General features: G+C 35.1%; 1 protein-coding gene and 1 long non-coding RNA gene across 6 annotated transcripts in view; one reads left to right on the top strand and one right to left on the bottom strand.

Moving 5' to 3' along the window:
• Window positions 1-2,909: 2,909 nt before the first annotated feature.
• LOC143253135 (branched-chain-amino-acid aminotransferase, cytosolic-like) overlaps window positions 2,910-20,682 on the top strand; it is a 36,291-nt gene continuing 18,518 nt past the window's right edge. Inside the window, exon 1 of the mRNA XM_076506472.1 lies at window positions 2,910-3,087. Within this exon, the coding sequence (XP_076362587.1) occupies window positions 3,034-3,087 (54 nt within the window). The 5' untranslated portion in view covers window positions 2,910-3,033. The remainder of the gene's footprint in view (window positions 3,088-20,682) is intronic.
• Window positions 5,322-17,242, bottom strand: LOC143253136 (uncharacterized). 5 transcript variants are annotated; one of them, XR_013029396.1, is made up of 5 exons: window positions 16,333-17,018; window positions 14,159-14,269; window positions 13,867-14,005; window positions 13,566-13,716; window positions 5,322-6,639 (listed from the first exon to the last, which is right to left on the bottom strand). It is a non-coding gene; the product is annotated as an uncharacterized LOC143253136 (long non-coding RNA). The 5 variants fall into 5 exon arrangements; XR_013029397.1 differs by lacking the exon at window positions 5,322-6,639 and adding an exon at window positions 14,644-14,726 and having other exon boundaries at window positions 13,205-13,716; XR_013029399.1 differs by lacking the exons at window positions 5,322-6,639; window positions 16,333-17,018 and adding an exon at window positions 17,027-17,242 and having other exon boundaries at window positions 13,205-13,716.

Below are 20,682 nucleotides of genomic sequence, written 5' to 3'. Positions count from 1 at the left end.
CGTAATAATGAAAGAGATTAAATAATTACGAGCGTATATGCGATAACATCACACATACACTCGTGTGCGAAAACTTGGAACATTTTAAAATTATATATTTTAATAATAAAGGTAATGAAATAAAAACATTTAATTCAGTTATTTGTTGACAATACATGACATGAACAGATTGAAAACACCTTATATAATATGGTGTCATTACATTTATATCCAGCGTCTTTAATGTTGATGATAAAGGCAAATATTCCAGAAAGTCTGCCACAGTCTTGCTAGTCTCTCGCCGAGTGACACACAAGTTGCGAAGACATTCTTGTAGCTGTACGTAATGTAGGTGAACTCTTCGTTGAGAATGGTTGCCAATAGCAACATGCTGTATAACTGTGTATAACTGATTTAAAATATTTTTGTGTTATTGCTTTAATTATTTATGGTATTAAAATAAAATGTAACTTTTCTTTCTTGTGTATTTATTTCCTAGATTCATTTTGAATATTAGATCTTAAGAGATCTGATTAATATTTGCTTCGCTTTCTATAATTTATACATTTAACCACATTTAATTCAGAAAAAATATTCTGTAGCAGTACACTTCAAAAACGACTGCAGATTTACTGAGTCATCAATAATTTTAATAACTAGTATGCATACCAGTAAATATACTATTTTACAGTGAACCTTGAAAAAATATTCTTAAACCATCGAGATGGCAGTCTGTTTTGATGTTCGAAAATGTGTAATTTTATAAGAGGTATTAGCCATTTCGTGCGCACGAAAGGAACAAAGATGGCGTAAAACGAAATAACGGCTTTCTCGTTAACGTGCTATATAAAATTAACACTTACACAGAACAGATAATAAATTCAGAATAAATACTATATTATAACATGAAGTTTGAAACGCGAAATAGGTTCCTATATCACAGATCGCAAAATAAAAAATACGGTATTCGGTGCCTGAGAAGAGCGCATTTTGCTCAAGTACAACTTCCTTTGAATGGGGCCCAACAAGGACAGGTGTTTAAGGCACTCGACTCGTAATCTCAGGGTCGCGGGTTCGAATCCCCGTCACACCAAACATGCTTGCCCTTTTAGCTGTGGGGGCATTATAATGTGACAGACAATCCCCCTTGGTAAAAGAGTATTCCAAGAGTTGGCGGTGGGTGGTAGTGACTAGCTGCCTTCCCTAGAGCCTTACACTGCTAATTTAGGGACGGCTAGCGCAGATAGCCCTCGGATAGCTTTACGTGAAAATTAAAACAAACCAAATCAATATTGTTAAGAAAACATAGTTCAAATATTGATTCATTGTACGCTAAAAATAACTGGTGTGTAAGAAGGTATTCAGAAAACAAGGATTTTCTGTGTATAAATATATTTCCTGTTAAAATTATTGATAAAAAAAAACTTTGTGAATATTTAGATAAGAGAAATTTGTGAAATTCACTTAAAGCGCCTAAATACCTTATTGTTATTTGTCATCGTTCATGGGTAAATGTTTTTTAAGTATTAAGAACCAACTAAGACTGGCTTTCGTAGGGTATACCAATTGGTACAATTAAAATGTATTTTCAAAACCCAGATGTCGTCTACAATCATTTCTTTTTTACTTTAAGGACTTTATTTTTATCGTACTTGTTCTTAATAGTTTACAAATTTACTTGTTCTCACTGTTAGCAAAGTTATATTGGTTCTAGTAAAAGGAAACTAATAACACATATAAAAGAACATTCGAATTTCATGTCATCCACCTAATCTTGTATAGTTGAACATGCTTTAAAAGATTGTAACGTAGTCGTCATATCCAATCCCAAGATCCCAGCTAGAGTCATCCATGAAAAAGTTTGAAGATCGACGTCATTTTTTCAGCAGAAATAATTTCTTAATTTTTCAGTTATTATTTTAAGCATTTTATTTTTCCTTCAATGTTTTCGAAATCTACTAAATTTGACTTAAACTTCAAATTCGTCATGACGAGAAACCCATTTGAAGTAAAAATGTATTCTCAAGACGGCTAGTATGGGTGTTAAAACGTTAATTAAAATAAAGTACAGGACAACGCTTCGACCTTCTTCATTAATCTTCAGTTTAACAAAGAGAGTTTGCAATTGACAGTTGCTGGGTGCATGTCTTACGGACGATAGTGTAAACGGGTACAGGATTGTAGGGGGCGATGCAGTTAGATCTCATGTTATTAATAGTATAGGTATAAAGGTGTTCCTGTATGTTGATTCAATATTGGTTTGAGTTTTTGTACAAGTAGGGCTTGTTTAATTTTGCGTTTGTTTACATTTGTTTCCCTGCTTAGTATCTGGATGTTTTCTATGGTTATGTTGAAAAATGAATGATGCGGACCCCAGTGGTACTTTTGTGGACTCGCATCGCTCAAACTCAGGTTTCGATAGCCGTTGTGGACAGAGCACAGATAGCTTATTGCGTAGGTTTGTGCTTAATATGAATATTGTGTTGTTTAAATTCATATAAACTTATTTTGACCAATATTTGCTTGTGCTTCATTGGTGACTAAGTGAATAAACAATATACTGAAAGTATGGTAAAAATTTTAAGAAATTACTACAATGCTCTCTATTTACTATTTTTGTTTTCTTTAATGTTCTTGAAGCTATATATTATAAGTATCGAGTTGACTTCATAAAAAGTATTACAAAATGGATAATTTGCATATTTACGTGATAAAATTATTCTGCTTATTGTTTAACAATCTTTTAAAAATTTTGATTTCATATTTTGCTGAAAAAGAATAATGTACTGTGTTGTGTAACGTGGATATTTTGCATCGTATGCCTGAATCTTCACGTTTATGACGTCACCGTGTCAAACCTTCCAATGCAACCAATCACTTAGTTTTCCATGTGGGTGCACCCAAGATAAAATAGTTTGACGAGAGAGGTGCGCAGTAGTACGCGAGCAGCGATTGAGCAATTACGTAGATAACGCTGCAGCGGTTGTGCGCGTGTATTGTAGTATTTTTCTCTATTTTAGAAGCAGAGTTGACAGAGAGAAAAAAGAGGTAGTTATGGCGTTCTTTCGACAAATATGTATTATTTCAAGAAGATTCTACGGAATCAAGGTCAGTTTATTTGGATAGAAAACCTCTTACATTGAAGTCGGTTAAGTTGTAGTATTTTCGAATTTCTCTATGCCTTTATTCGAGTTATGATGAAAATAGTAACACTAACACTGTTGGGGTTGTAAATATAGTAACTTCTTGCTGGCATGGTTTTGCATACCTTGGTATGTATTATACACGGTCTTAAGGAATCGTTAGTTGATGAATTTTGTGTTGATGCTTACCTAAGTTTAGCGTAAACTGTATTGGTGAGGAACAAGTTAATCAGTCCAAATCATGGCGGACCGCGTAAGAGATGCAAGATATGTCCGTTTTAGTCAGTAAATTTATCTGTCTCAAATAAGATTGGAGGTCATCATCTGTTTGTTTTTTTTTTGTTTGTTTTTATTAGTAGATATGTTAAATTAACCTTTCATAGCAGAGGCATAGCAAAAAGAAGGTTCAGTGCCCCGAAATATTTTGGCTATGTCTCATTTCGTAACTTGTATAATCTCGTTTCATGTATTAAATAAAAACAATTCATATTAACACTTGCATTTTGTTTTAATGACTAAATTTAGATCCAAATCTGCTTCTTAGCGTATCGCCCCCTACCTTTCTGCTTTCATTGAGTGGCAAACCAGGTTCTTCTAAAGTTAGTGGATTATATTTCTTAACAAAACCCGCCTCGTAACAAGTGATAACTGAGAAACGCACTTTCCTGCAGCGTTGGAACGAATGGAGTTAAACGAAGTCTAATTTCCTGATGTTGATACTTTCGCTGAGTCTTGCGGAAAACACTTTCAATTTTAAATTTCATTTTAAATATAGATTTCTTGCTCCGTTATTTATAACTTTATAACAACTGTTGTTTTTTTTTCATGTAAGCTTCATAAATAAAAGCAAAATAAAATAAGACGAAAAATTTAGCTAAAACCTAAATTTCGAATATTTAGCTACAAAAAATATGATGGCGGTAAACAATTTAAATGGAAGTTTTAAATTCCAGTTAGATGCAGTATTAATGTACTTTAATAGTAATAGTTATTTTTTTTAAAAAGGAGTTTGTTTCTAAATGGTTCATCGGTATACGATGCTTCGGTGGTTTTAAACTGCTAATTTCAGCTGTACTGCATGTATAAATAGCGGTTTGGATGCATTTAGTTATACCGAAAGTGAATATAGCTAAACATAACTGACAAATTCGGGGATTGGTCTAAAACCCTCGTGGGCAAATAGCTGAATGAAAAAGCTATCTACAGCGCCATAACCAGAATTGCAGACAAGGTAGAGGCCCCAGTGAATCTAGGGTGGCGTTTTTAAAATTCGCCTGCAGCTTGTTAAATTATCCATGTTTTAAAGATACCTCATTGTTGCAGAAAAATACCAGAACTTTCTCTCTCGCGCACGCACACACACGTGTGTGTGTGTGTGTGAAGACATTATCCATGTTTAACTACGGTATCTTTCTTGAAAGTTCTGGTATTTTTCTGTAACGATAAAGTATCTTTAAAACCGAGTATACTTTAGTAGGAGAGAGAGGGAGATGTATGTCAGTGGTAAGTTAGTTTACGACTCTAGAAAATGGATCTCTGTCCCTGGTGAAGAAACTACATCGTGTAGTTTGCACTTAAACGCTTACGGAAATACACAGTTGTTGTAAAATTATGGTATTACTTATCCAAGTAGTTACTTTAACAAATCATGGTTTCCAAGCCTTACCAGATGGATGAATTCTGATGAACTAGAATTTGTGATTTTCTACATTTGCAGAAGCAAATAATTTCATGCATAATTTAATGTGAAATTCTTTCTTAATTAAGAAAACGTTTGCGATAAAATTTTTACCTTAGCTAAAACTATATATAAATAATGCATTTTAGAGCAATACAAAAATAGTAAAGGCACACATTTAAATCTACGACTCTACATGTCTTGAGCTTATATTCATTACGACCTATACTACATAAAGATTAGCTAACGTTAATTTGCGCAACTGTTGTTTCAGTTTAGTTGGGGCTTAACGTTATCGTACTCTATACTGTTAATAAATAATGTCAGGTATTAAAACTAAGCTTTCAACATATCCTGCAGGCCAGATAGGACCCCCTGCAGTACTCCTCCCCCCCCCTCACACGTAAGAACTAACCAGACCAATTTTTTTCTAAAGCATAGAAGTGATCGAAATGTGCATCTTTTTTAACTTTGAGGCATCTGTATATTTCGGAACTCGAAAATCACGTGAACGCTCGTGGATGCTGATTGAGATTCAATTACTGTTATATAATCATCCACTGGACCTGAAACCTATTTAAACACGTGTGTAATATACCGCGTGAAATCTTAATCCTCTACATTATATTTATTATATTGAATAATTTGGCCCAGTAAAAAACAAAAAATTTTTACACCAAATGACCACAATTGCACCTACTGCTAGGTGCAAATAGAAGGCTTATTTTTAATTTTCCTGTAGTAATTTTGCAATGAAAATAACTGGTTTGTAGAATCTTTTTTACTATATTCTATGTATCTTTTGACAAAAAAAAATTCATTCCGCTGGGAGTGGAATTGGGCCACTTTGAATGACCGGAATTCGTACCCTTCAAAATACTATTTAACTACTCTCTAAACATAGGTCCACAACAATCAAATCATCCATTATAGGCCTCATATTTTATTGAACCTTCTTGTACATCAAATGAAAGGTGAACATTTAGGTCTCCTAATAGACGTCAGATATAAAATTTATTTTCTAACCTTCTTTTGACACTTCTTATCAATTATAAAATTTTAATAACAAATGCTTGTTTGTAGTCCTATACCATATACTTTTGGTTCCATAAGATGTCTATTTTGTCTTGTTGGACACCATTCATATTGGTGCAGGTGATTGCATGGCTTATCTAAAATTTATCTGTTTATAATACTTATTGTCATAATGTTCATAAAACTTCTTGTATAAACAGTACTACAACTCAACATCAAGAGAGCTCTGCGTTCGATTACGTTAACAATTAATGAACTGTTAACACGAAATAATGTTCGTGTGGTGTTTGTCAGTGTAGTTTTTACATAGTATAGACCTCAGTTTTGTGCCTGGTTTTTGAATAAATTTGGTATTAACTGGAATGTCATATTTTGTTACTAATTTTTGCCAAATGTTGGTTATTTGTTTGCTGATGTCAGGAATATAGGGTATACAGCAGTATATGGTTTCGTGATTTTTTGATTCGTGAGATATATTTACTTTAGTTGGTTGATTTTGCTTTCTGTCTAGGTGTGTGCGTATAATGTTTTCTACGGTTTGTGGAGGAAACTTATTGATGTTGATGAAGTATTGTTTTATTTTGTCTAATTCATCGTTAATTTTATCTGGTGAGCATAGTTTTATGGCTGTGTTTATTTGGTTTCTTAGTATGTTGAGTTTTTGTTTTGTTTCATGTGCTGAGTCCCATTATTTACAAAATACAATGTGATAACTGCCACGACTTCTATATTGGGAGAAACAAGTAGAAAAATGGAAACCAGATTCAAAGAACACAAAAAGTCATCTTCACACGTTTTCGAACACTGCAAGTCAAATAAACACAACATAACCATAGAAAACACTCAAATACTAAATAAAGAAACAAACATAAACAAACGCAAAGTGAAAGAAGCCTTACTTATACAACAACTTAAACCCAAAATAAACCAATATAAAGGAACGCCTTTATACCTATATTAATATGATAAAATAAATAAATTTATATATTCAAACATCTAATACCGCCCTCTACATTCCGACACTCAGTTACACAACCCCTTTCAAACATGTGGTCAGCTTCCGGTCAGTTACCTCTTTCTTTGTGAACCTGACGATGACCGAAGAAGGTCGAAACGTTGTTCGCTCTTCTATGTAAAATATTTTCTCAACCCAAACGAGCCGTTTTTGCATATAAATGAAATTAATTATTCATATCACATTTTAAGTGTAGACGTTTTGGTAAAATCTTTGTAACGAAAGCTTGTGTTCTGCAAAACTTCATAAGGCATTTGCTTCAGCTGCTTTAGTTTTAGAAAATTTCGATTTTACTGTCATGCATTTATCTTAATATATGCAAACAGCAACAGACTCAGGTGACGTTGAATGAGTATTATGCAAGTCCCCGCCTCTTCTCTAAATGTTTTGAGATTTTCAAGCATAAGAATAAGCAACTTTTTTGGAAACACGAGCGTATCTTCGAATATTGTTGAATATTCTAAACTCTTAAAGTATATAAACTAACATATCGAGAGACAATACTATTGTTGGCACCTACAGTCAGCGTACTCCAAGCATCGTCGGAATCCGCAACTCCGATTAACGCTTAGTAATCGGGAAAACTACAGAATTTGACGAGGAAAGTTTACAGATTTCGAACATTTACAAACCGTTTAACTTCAGTGACTTGACTTCGGACGTTAATTTCTACGGGGACATTAGATATTGTTGGTGAAGTCTTACGTGTGCTTCAAGCTAGCTAGCAGTCAAGAGAAGTGTACAGATAGGTGTATAAGAAAAATTCATTTTCCATGAACCTCTGTAAAAATTCGGTTCTAAATCAGATATGACTTAGTATTGTGTGCGGGACTTTCGAAATACACACTTAACGATATGTCGCATGCACCAAACGGAGACAAACTCAGATATTAAAATATATATCGGTAAATCTGTCACATAGCAACATCTTGTATCGGTTTCGAAAGACAGCACCCAGTGCATTATGAATTATAACACAACAGTTTTTACAAGTACCGTTAGTTTTACAAAACTGACATTAATTTAATCTTCCGATAGTAAAATCGCTGCAACGATTTACTTGTGTACACGAGATACAAGTACACTATAGTATTGCTCCTAAAAAATGACGAGGCAAATTCCACCATAGTATGCTGTAACCTCGCATGTCATAACTGAATTGTTTTGAAATCAATCTTGACGAACAGTTAAATTGCATTCGAGGCAATCGGACATTGGGAAATTCCTTATGACCCAATCAAAATTAAGACCATTTATCAAATGAATTCTGGGTGTTCATAGAATAATTATTTAAAAATCATTTTAGATAAACGCTTAAAATGTGCTAGAAATTAATTTCTGTCAATGGCTTTTACATCATGTTCCTTAAGAACGTAGCTGAATACTGTTAATCTAATATACTGAAAATATAAAATTAAATGTACTGAGAACGAAACTGAATTTAGTTTCCCTTAAGAGGATTGTTTTTATTAATGTTAGTAATAGAAGAAAACTTAATTCAGAGATATTTCGAGTGTAAAATTGAATCGGTATTTTCACTTTCGTGATAATTAATTTATGCATTTGACTCTAGGCTAAGTAATTCATACACTTAACCTTAAGGTATCACGCCGTTACTGAAATCGTAGTGGGCAGTCAGTAATCAAACTATTGTATCGGACATGGGGGAGTAGCACTGCTGGTTGATCAACATGTGCCCACCCGGTCCTTGTCATTGAATACGCCCTCAGAGGCTGTAGCCATCCGTATCTCCGTGGGTCGTGCCATCACTGTTTTCTCTCTGTACTTTACCCCTAGAAAAAATTGTCACCTTGATGCCCTCACTGAGCAACTGCCACCCCTTATCAATTTTGGGGGATCTTAATGGGCATAATCTCCTTTGGGGTGGTTCTAGTATTGATGGGAGGGGTCGAGCTATAGAGCATTTACTCTTGAATTACAACCTGTCTCTTTTCAGTGGTGGCTCTTACACTTATTTTCATGCACCCAGTCAGTCATTTACTGCTATAGATCTTTCTATCTGCTCCCCTTCGCTTCTCACTTCCTTTTCTTGGGAGGTTCACATCAATTCACGGGTTAGTGATCGTTTACCTATCATATTAAGAGACTGGCCGTGGTCAGTGTCACCTGACCCGTGTGCTTCAGTGGAAGTTGGACCAGGCCAACTGGCCCTCTCGAACTTGGTCCTACCATCTTATGTAAGTCATCGATAGTTTGTGTAACAGCAGTAACTAACTATATTGTCCAAGCAGCTGCTCAGTGCATCCCCAAAACTTCGACATCTTTCTCACGGCATCCCTGCCCTTGATGGAATTCTGCTTGTTCTATAACACAAAGCTCAGACACGTGCTTTGAATAAATTTCGTAGTTATCCCACACTTACAACCCCTATTGCATTTCAGCAAGTCCGTGCACAGGCTCAGCGAATTAAACATCAAAGCCAGAAGAATTCCTGGATTAAATACACCTCCAGCATTTCTTCAACCACCAGTTCAAAAATCATATGGGACAAGATCCGGAAGGTGAGTGGACGGTATATTTCTGCCTCCTCTCTATCTTAATATTCAACAACCATGGAGTTGCTGATGCTCAGAGCATTTCAAATACTTTTGGTGAATGTTTCTCTCATATCTAGCCCTTGAAACACATCCCCTTCCTTCTTAGCTCTTAAAACACGAGTTGAACATTTGCCTCTTTTCTTTCTCCACTGATCATCCCTATGACTACAATCGCCTTCTTACACTGGAACTCAAACTTGTGCTTCATCGGTCTGGCAATACATCAGATGGACCTGATAATGTACATTGTGGGATGCTATGCCACCTTTCTCCTGCCTCTGTTACTATTATCCTGGCTGTATTCAACCAGATTTGGCAGGAGAATGTCTTTCCTGATGCTTGGCGCCATGCTATTGTACTCCATACTCTTAATCCTAGGAAGGATCCAAAGATTCCTTCGAATTACCATCCCATTGCTCTGACGAGTTGTCTCGTCCTTAGAGGATGATTAATGCTCATCTTGTTTGGTTCCTTGAATCAAACAACGTTCTCTCACCCACTCAGTATGGGTTCCGAAGACAACATTTTAAGATAGACCACTTAATTTGCCTTGAAACAGCAGTTGGAAACCTTTTTGAAGCGACAACATCTTGTTGTTGTTTTTTTATATTTAGAGAGTGCTTATGATACAACATGGAAATATGGCATCTTGCGAGACCTTCACTCATACGGATTGTGTGGCAGTTTGTAATGAACCACTGATTCCAGGTCTGTGTGGGCTCAATACTTTCCCGTTTTTTTCCCATAGGAATTTGGAGTCCCTCAGGGCTGTGTTCTAAGTTTTACGCTTTTCATTATAAAAAAAATTAATGCCATTAGTGAACAGCTACCCCTAGAGTTGCAAGTGGTCAATTCATTGATGACTTTCACATCTCATGTCAGTCCTCAAACATGAGGTTTATTGACTGGCAGCTACAAACTGCAAGGCCAAGCGTGCTAAGGCGTGCGACTCGTAATCTGAGGGTCGCGGGTTCGCATCCCTATCGCGCCAAACATGCTTGCCCTTTCAGCCGTGTGGGGCGTTATAATGTGACAGCCAATCACACTATTCGTTGGTAAAAGAGTATCCCAAGAGTTGGCGGTGGGTGGTGATGACTACCCGCCTTACCTCTAATCTTACACTGCTAAATTAGGGACAGCTAGCACAGATAACCCTCGAGTAGCTTTGTGCAAAATTCAAAAAAAAAAAAAACTGCAATCAATCCTATATTTAAGTTGACCACAGCAAATGGTTTTCAACTTTCTCTTCCTGAAACTTTTTGTGTGCATTTCTGCCGCCAACAGGGTATTCATCTAGATCCAGAACTTCGTATTGATGATGATGCTGTACTTCCTGAGGCTAAGTTCTTAGGTCTTATTTGACTGTAAATTAAACTTTATTTCACATATCAAACAATTTCATGTCAAATGTATAAGAGCACTGAACATCCTCCTTGTCCTCTCTTCCACCTCTTGCGGAACAACTCGATACTCCATGCTTAAAATTTATCGTGCCATTATCTGATCCAAACTTGACTATGGTTCATGGTTCTGCAGAACCTCAGTAATGAAAATGCTGGATCCTATCCACCATCAGGGGCTTTGGCTTTGCACTGGGGCCTTTCGTACTTCTCCAGTCTAAAGTTTGTATGTGGAGTCCCATCAACCCCCTCTGTCTATTCACCATTTGCAACTCCCATTTTTATATATGCTTCCAAACTTCGCTCTTTACCACAGCATCCACTTGGTTTTGTGTTTTCCATCCTCATTGGGCCACACTTTTCTATAATAGAAAATCTGCCATTGTTCCTTTTAGCCTTCATATTCGGACACAATCGGAAAAATTGGATATCTTTGATCTAGCATAGCAGTATCAACAGTTCGGCCTATTCCACCATGGCTAATTACTGTTGGGGACAGTAACTGTGACCTATCTTTGAGTCATCTGAGGAAGGGCAGTACTCCCAATTGGAAATATCGCTCTTGATTTGCTGAACATCTTTCAAACAATCCATCCATTTCCATATACAGATGGTTCAAAATCAGGTGACTGTTGGTCCTACCATGATTTGTTACAGTTCGTGTGTAGCACACAGAATCCCGCCTACGGTTTTTGTGTTCACTGCCGAATTGTATGTCATTTCTTTTGCCTTGACTCATATTGAAAATATGCAAATTGTACGATCTATACTGATTCACTCAACTATCTGTTGGCTCTGATATCATTCCATGTTAGTTACCATCCTATTCTTATCAATATCCAAAACAAACTGACCCATCTTTATTATCTCTGTCCAGTTTTTTGGATACCAGGTCATGTTGGTATTCTTGGGAATGAGCTAGCTAACAGAGCAGCAAAGTCCATCTGCTATAGCTCTCTCACCACCGTCCCTGTTCCACACATGGATTATGGTCCAGTTATCAAAACCCGACTGTATGCCAGTTGGTAGTCGACCTGGAGTGAGCAACGAAATAATAATCTCTCTCAAGTTAAGCCTTCTTTGGTCATTTTGTTTCTGTAAAGATCGAAGGGAGGAGCATTAGTCAGTTTTTAACTCGCCACTACCTTTTATCTGGTACTGATGCTGCAATGTGTAGTCTGTGTGACACTCAGGTCACAATTGTATATATTTTATCATGTCGTTACAACCAAGAACGACGACGCAATTTTAAACATATTTTTAAGGTAGTTTTGCCCTTGTCATTAGATAGGTGATACTGGCTGCTTCACCCATGTTTTAACATTTGTAAGAGCCATTGGTCTTTTTAACTTAATTTAAGGTTTTTATTGGACTATATACTGTTTTAGCATGATTTCTTTTACACGCTTTAATCTTATTTTGACCTTAACCCAGGACTGGAAAGCCAACTTCAGGTGACAAACAGTAAGTTTAAACTTAATGCTTCAGTCTTCCTGGTAGGTCTTAATTTTACATATTTTATGTATTCTAACCTTCATTTCCCTATACCATTATAGTGTACTACATTTTGTTTGGCACAGATAGCCTTGTAACTTTGTGCCAATAAACATGAAATACCTACCTACCAACCTCGATAGATCTAAAGTTAAAAGCAACTTAATGAATTCCATAAAATTAAATCATCTTAGAATTCATCCTCTTCCGTTTAAAGTAATTATTGAAAATTCTTAATGAAGATTGTAAACTACAACGAGAATTTCTATATGTTAAGATGGAGCATTTATATTATGGCTTAAATTAAATTAATATTTTAATTTAAGTAATTAAAAATGATGCAGTAAATGGGTAACTATTACTAAAGAAAGAATAAATGTGCTTCTTTAGGATTCTGCGGTAATTTAGGTGCCCTAATACTAGAATAAAAATACGTAAATTTTAAAGGTTTAACTTAATCTTCCTAAAATAAGAGCATTAATTAACATATTTAAATTTAATTTTAGAAATGATAATCTGAACCAGTTTTTACACACAATTAAATACCAGTAACAAGTTAATGATTTATCAAGCCTTAAAAAACTGCAGATTAAGACTTCACATTTGGTAACTTAAGTGTTAAACGACTTGCGCATTTGCAAAACTATTCACCTTATATTATATAAAACCTTGTAAAAACTGAACCTATAGTTGGTAATAAATGCACAGTTCCAATTGGGCCATATCATGCAAGTGAGTTAACTAAATCTAGGTAGTTATTATTTAGAGTGTGAAAATAGTTTTGCAGAAACGTGTTACTGGTAACTTTAGAAATTAAATAAACTGTCACACTCAAAGGACCTATATATGGAATTACCACAATCTAATAAGCAAAATATTCTAAATCTATTAAACAACATTGATAAACATATTTAGAAACTTTACTATTACATCTACACTACCTGTTTGGTGTCTTCATGAATCTCCGATTAGATTTAGATTAAAAGTGAATTTTACAGAAAAAACTTTGTAGTCAAAAGAACTACTCATACTGATTAATTTTGCAGGTTCACATTTTTCATAAAAAATATGTTCTAATAAATGAAACATAGAATTTGGTGCAGAAAGAGCCCTTTCCGAGCGGCAATCCGAACGTTTTAGTTTTTACGTTTGCCGCGTTGAATGTAAATAATCATGGCTAGTGCATAAAGAGAACAGTGGCGGAGTATTTTTGACTTTGTGTTCTGAACAGTGTCGAGTAGCGCTATATCAGTTCGAACCTACTCTGAACGAATCTAGAACAGCTACTTTTAACACAGATCTGACAAGTTCTACTCAGGATCAGCACCTTCATCATCACTCATTTGAACATTATCAGTATCATCAGCATCTGTCACTTGTGATACAGAGGACTTCTTAGCAGCAGATGATGATTCTGCAAAAATCAGTGAAAGAATTACATGTGAACAATACGGTTTACCAGCAATAGTTTATAATAAATAATCAAAATAATATTAACAAGACTAATCTGACTATTGAATATTGTTAAATCATGAATGAAAATTTCATATTCAAACTAACTTACCAGTACCACAAGCAAAATCTATTGTTGGAAAATTTTCTGTCTGGGTAGCTACAGTCTTCAAGCCAGATGGGAATACCTGTACACCTATGGAAACCGAATACAAGTCAGTCTGTGCCCCTCTTGGAATACTAGGGATAGACTGAAACAATAGGTTTTTATTTAGGTATTGAAATAATAACATTCTTTCACGGTTAGATTCAAATTAATGTAAATAAAATTATACATCAATTGTTGCAACTTATGAATATTTAATCTAACAATCATGATATACTTAAAGTCTGAACAGACTCACTCTGAAATGAGTCAGCTCTAGAGTCTTGGCAGTCATCATCAGGGGTGGGCTGAATCACAACTTCCTCTACAGAAGTAGGTACATGTCATCAGCAGAACTTTCCTCTGAAAGCTGAAGATATAAGATTATATACATAACATGTACTTGATTGCTTCAACATGTTTAAGACAATTTTATTTCAATTTATCTTAATGTTAAATTTAAAAAAATGGAATTCTTCAAACTTTTCCATATTTAAAAAATATACAAAAACATCTACAGAATGATCTACCAGCTTTTAAACTTGGAATATACTCTATTTGGGATAGATTTGTCCACTGTCTGGACTAGGAAATCAAGGTTTCACTGACTTTCAGGTGCCACAAATGCAAACCACGCTCATAAATGTGAAATGTGTATGTCCAGTTACATTCTTCAAAAACTTGTATAATATAATAATTTATAAAGTACTAGTTATTGTTTATCGCTTTATACTGCACACATACCTTTAAGTTTGTTTTCTTGATGGCAAGAGATGGCTTCAGAGGGGTGGAACCTGTACGCAGCAGGCTGAGATCAGTTCTCAACTCTAAACGAGAAAAGATGGTCTTTTCAGTCTCAACCTGCCTGGCTTGACATCCACGGAATCCAAAACAGTGGGATCTGACACAAAACATGAGCGTTCAAAGTGATTTTGACAAAGCTTTGCATGGTGTGAAGGTGTCCAGTTCTTTCTATTGACCATCCGCACCCACTGTCGCCACCTTGCCGGTTCCTTCTCCTTACACGGAAACGAAATTAATCTTTTGCCCGATGCCGAACCGTTTTTACAACCATAAGCAACGCAGTAAACCATGTTAACATAAAACAAAGTAGCAATATCAAGACAAAAAATAATCTTGCAAAGTATGTTATCCGAAAAAAGCACCGATAGATTTACATAAAACACCAGCACTGAAAGGAACAAAATGGTCGGCGCGCAACGAAGCGTGTTTGGCAACTATTACATCATAGTTGTAAAACGTGACGGAAACAGCCGAACGATGGAGAAGAACTTGAGTTCGAGGACCCGCATATTTTGTTTCATTTTTTACTCAAAAACTAAAGTGTTTAAAAATGTGGTAACCACACAAGAATTATACCTAACCAAGTACAATTTCTAAGGCAATTATTAAATGTGTTGAAAATTCACCTTTAAGTCCTAGTTCAGTGAAAATAATTAAACAGGCCACTTTCATAAACTGTATTTGAAATTTAAAATGTAAATGTTAAATACTTTTTAGATAATAAAACATAATGAACCCAGTTTAGAATATCTATATTGAGCAAGTAAAATGTTTTAAATATTTGAATTTTATCACTGTATCAGCGTGCAATGTTACGTATGTTTTATTTCGGATGAGCCTACGATTTATTACGTTATGTACGTTACGTATTACTAACTCAACTGTAAATTTGAATTTAATTAACTGTTAATATTTATCAATTTTATGGTATTTGCGAATGAGATTGATACACACAGTTTTCTTTAACACATTTTTAATATACAAACAAAAATAATACTTTTATACTAATTATTGGCAAATTTGACTTCATATGCAACAGTTCTACAAACTGACAATACAGAAACTTGTATCCGCTCTAGAACTCTTATCGTCCATCCAGGTCCACGACGAGCAAATTGTTTGTTACGCCTCGCGTAGCTGAGTTTTACCGATGATAATATTTAATGTCCTTGTAGAAATTCTAACATCCGAAGTTATTCAGTGAACAGTTTGTAATATTCGAAATCTAACCCTGGTCCGGTTTTGTAACTTTACGATTATTAGGCGTTAATCACAATTATAGTTTCCTAGCATGTAGTATACTGACTTTAGCTGTGCAGTAATAATGCAGTTTTTCGGCGCGTCAATTTTTATATACCAATCACGTGAATTTCTTTTTAATTTTCAATGATCAGTGCAGTTTCGTAAACATGTTTTTGATTCTCACTTTCAAGAGTTCTCTAGAGATTTCGGGAACAGGTGGTATTACGCAATACAGTGAATATGTCACATGCAAAAATAAACTATAAAGTAACAAGCGTAGGTACTAAAATGCACAACAGTAAATCTGTTACAGTAATCTTAGTGGGCTGACTTTTTCTTCCAAGTATAAATTTTTTAGTTCGAACTAATAATCTACACTAATCTCACCTGAACATTTCAGTTTGAAGGTAGGCAGGCTGGTGGAAATACTGAGTAAAAATTAAATCGGGTATTTCTGTCGCACACAAATAGCCAATGCTTTAAAAAGCAAACTGAAGATTTTAAGTCAGTTAACTCTAATTCTACCTAAAAAGTTTAAGTGCTGCAATCACTGAAGGTTACCTCTTGGATAGTACCGCAAACAAAAATTCTCCCTGGGTTTTCAAGAGTCACTCCGTTATAAACATAATTGTAAGGACCACTTTATAACGGAACAGAACTTTTACGTACTTTTCACTATAAGAACACGACTTTCGTTAGGAATATACCCGAAGATTCTATCTCTGTTGGCGTAACTTTGAATTCTACTAAACTAGAATTAACCCCGTTTTTCACACCTGTAATTGAATCACCTTGTTGGGCATGACGAAGCAGCGCAATCCAAACATTTTCCAGCGCAGTACTTCGAAGAAAAGTACATCTTTTGTCTTTTCACAATATTGCGATTACTACTTACTACCACAAACAGCCGTCCTTAAAGCGTCGTTTCTGCTACTGTATGTTTATATGGATAGATCTATACATTTTTTCGAATTGTACTGATACATACATATCTTAATATGACTGTATTTAGAGAAACAAATACATTACTTGGAATTAAAATTTAATATTGGTAAACCGTTTTGGAATGTTATTTACTTACGTTCTGAAGTAGTTTGGTTTCTTCAGAGTATTTCACAATAGTTCTTTTTCCAATATTTTAAACTGGGACTAGTGCCAAATTCGTAACCAGGAAAGATTACGAAGTTGAACAGCTTCTTTCATAATGATTGCTAGCTTAGACGAAAATGACTATCGCTTCTTTCCTTCTATGTTCCTTTTTAAATTTTATGTGATTGATGGAGGGTAATAGCTGTACATCAGCTTTATCTCTAAGTTTCACGTTGGTTGGGGTTCTGCTTCAGAAATTCTGAAATAAACTTGAAACATACCAACACGGGTGGCCGTGGGGGCGTTATAATGTGACGGTCAATGCCACTATTCGTTGGTAAAAGAGTAGCCCAAGAGTTGGCGGTGGGTGGTGATGACTAGCTGCCTTCCCTCTAGTCTTACACTGCTAAATTAGGGGCGGCTAGCACAGATAGCCCTCGAGTAGCTTTGTGCGAAATTAAAAAAAAAAAAAATCTAATGCTCTATAGACAATTGATTAGAACAACGCTTTTTCGACTAAACGCAGCACACTTAATACGAATAGTATTACTTAACATCTTTCAGTAACTAAATTAGTTGTTAAGAAATAATTAGTAGCTAATTTTACTTTCATATTTTCATCCTGCATTCTACGCGATCAGTTAGTGTGAAACAGTAATTTATTTTTTAAATAAGTAAAAATACCATAATTTAACCATGTGCACGTCTGCCTAATTTTAGGTAAACCAACAAATGGAACTTCTCTTTATAGAAATTTTTACTTTCATGCATCAGTAGTTTTAAAACCCTATTACTAATATCTGATTGGTCATGTTTGACACTGTATACTGTAAACATTAGGAATATTCGTATTGATTTTAAGATTTTTTCTCATGTGCAAAGATTTTCCTTAAATGATCATGTAGGTTTCGTAAAATCGCAGAGCGGAACGAAATTAAAGACGTAATTTGTTAGAAGGGGGGCTTATCAAGTAAAGTGTGAAACTAAGTTAAAGATTTTGGGTTTGTTTTTGTAGCAGTTTCTCAAATCACTATAGTGATTGAGTTAGTTAGCCGCATAACTACTGTAGCTGATTCTGTGTATTGTACTGGTAAGTTTTTGAGAACTTAATACAGACAAACGATTTACTATATTACTAAACCAACATTTAAACGAACCACTTAATAGACTTCTTGGTCTTAAAATTTAAGACTTTGTACTTCATAAAATTTATTGTTTGTCATTCCAATAGTGTTTTTTTTCCAAAACATTTTGTAACTTGCACCTAATATACAGTACTGTACAAGGCTAATGTTTAAATACTTAGCCAGCTTGGCTTGGTCCCCTTTAAACTAAAAATTTACAAAATAAGATTTTTTGTTTATCATTGACCTGTTGTTTTCATATACAAGTCAAATTAAGACTCGACTATAATGTTGCAACAAAGACTATCATTAAATAGAATCTTTTGTTCTTCTACTTCAAAAGTGGAGCTTTCTCAGTCATTAACTTTCGTTCTCTGCTTGGTTCATTCTGTTGCTCTGGGACTTTCTTTCTTTCTTCTTTTATTTATTTATTTACATTTTCTGTTGGGAGAAAATTTCAAAAATTACACAAATCTAATTTGTGACAATTTCATCTCAATTTTTGATTTTTCTAACGAAATGCTTGCTTCACGTAGTTTACTATGGCATTAGCAAGTTCCAGTTTGGAGATTTTACAATAAATCGCCGAGTAGTATATTAATACCTTGAACTTTGCCTTACTTACATTATTGGCAACTTCTTCAGTCGATTGTTTTTTAAATTTCGCACAAAGCTACACGAGGGCTATCTGCGCTAGCCGTTCCTAATTTTGCAGTGTAAGACTCGAGGGAAGGCAACTAGTGATCATCGCCAACTCTTGGGATACTCTTTTACCAAGTGGGATTGACTATCACATAATTCCCCCACGGCTGAAAAGACGAGCATGTTTGTGGCGGGGATTCGAATCCGCGACCCTCGGATTAAGAGTCAATTACCCTAACCACCTGGCCATGCCGGGCTCAGTTGTTACACATACCGTAGTGTTACGTATTTATTTCGGACTTGTATCCGATTTATTACACCACGTATGTTTGGAATTATGATTTCAAATAGCTGGGAATTTTAAATTAGAAGTTAATTGAATTTCATTATGTAGCAAATTTGTATTCGCCAACAAGATCCATGCATACATTTTTTTTTTTTTTTTAACACATTTCAATATACAAAGTACAATTTATTACCTTGTTGCAGATAGTTAATACACGATTATATACAGAATTTTACAATCTCGCAAACACCATAGTCTTCTACCTGGTCTATAACTGTTTTATCTACGACAGGTCCACAAAGCACAAACCATTCATGTTCATACACATACCCTTACTTCACTTGACGGGAATACTAGCTATACTTGTGTGGCCCATCGCGGTTTACAAGCTTATTTTCCAGAGAAAAATATCTAGAAATATTGTAGAAAGAAATACTAACGTCCGAAGTTAACTCCGAAGTTGAACGGATCGTAGAGTTAAATCTATAAACGTTCCAAGTGGAACGTCTGTTTTCCTACTAATAAGCGTTTATCACAACTATAGCTTACAAGACTTAGTTTAGTGACCTGTAGCTGACCACTAATCCATTCTCACTCTCTCTCTCTGCGCGTCGGTTTATATACTTTTAGGTGAGATTCTTGATTTTTATTCTTGACTCTTCTACAAACTTGGAGAACGGGCAAAATTTCGATACGCGTCCAGCAATATACATCACACGTATCAAACGGAAACGTATGCAAGCACTAAAATAAATGTGTAACTGTAAATCAGTTTCAGTAGCTTTAGTAAAATTGTGTATTTCTTTGCTTCTATATTTTGCATTTTCCGTTTGCTGCTTTTGAAGTTAACTAAATCCTATTCTCATTTAAGTTCAATACCACTGCATTTATTTAAAGAATCATTTGCCTCGTGCTCTATCAGATTTCCATGCTAAACCTTGCCTGGACAGATTAATATCCGTAAGTCTAACAAAGTACTTATTTTCCCCATATAGACTGCTGTGCAGCAGTTTTGCGGCATCAAACCCGTATTTTGAACTACATTTAAAGTGGTGCCAAAGTGAAGCAAAGCTTTACAAGTTTATTTGGTATTTACATTGACTTTCAATTTATACTTAGCATATTTTCACTCTTTTTGGAAACAATAACTACAAAACATGGTTCTACGGAACGACTTTGTGAAGCAAAATGGTGGTAGCAAACAATACAGTATCCACTTTATTGTGGACTCTACGTATGGAAACTGACTATAACAGTTGCTATAAAAAATATGCTGCCCTTTCCCCAATTTTTGTTACTGAAAATGTAGAAATTTATCTTTATTCTTAGGTCAGGTTTTGAACGACCAATAGTGACTGAACTTCATCTTAAGATTTCTTTATTTGGCTGTCTTCTTCATCTGCTGCTGCTAACCCCAGCTTATTACTGCTTTCATCTTAAAGTCAGTCATTTCCTTACTACCTTGCTCTCCTTTTAAAAAGTGAAAAATGTATCGGTTCTTTGTTTCTCCATTTTCAATTAAGATGCTTTAAATATGCTATGCTGCTGCCTTCAAAAAGTCTGCATGATTCCCGACACTAGGCTTATTAGGTCGTC

Source organism: Tachypleus tridentatus, chromosome 6 (genome assembly GCF_004210375.1).
Source record: "Tachypleus tridentatus isolate NWPU-2018 chromosome 6, ASM421037v1, whole genome shotgun sequence".
Taxonomy (NCBI): domain Eukaryota; kingdom Metazoa; phylum Arthropoda; class Merostomata; order Xiphosura; family Limulidae; genus Tachypleus; species Tachypleus tridentatus.
Note: the sequence above shows the minus strand (reverse complement) of the source record. Positions and strands in the feature narration are given on the sequence as shown.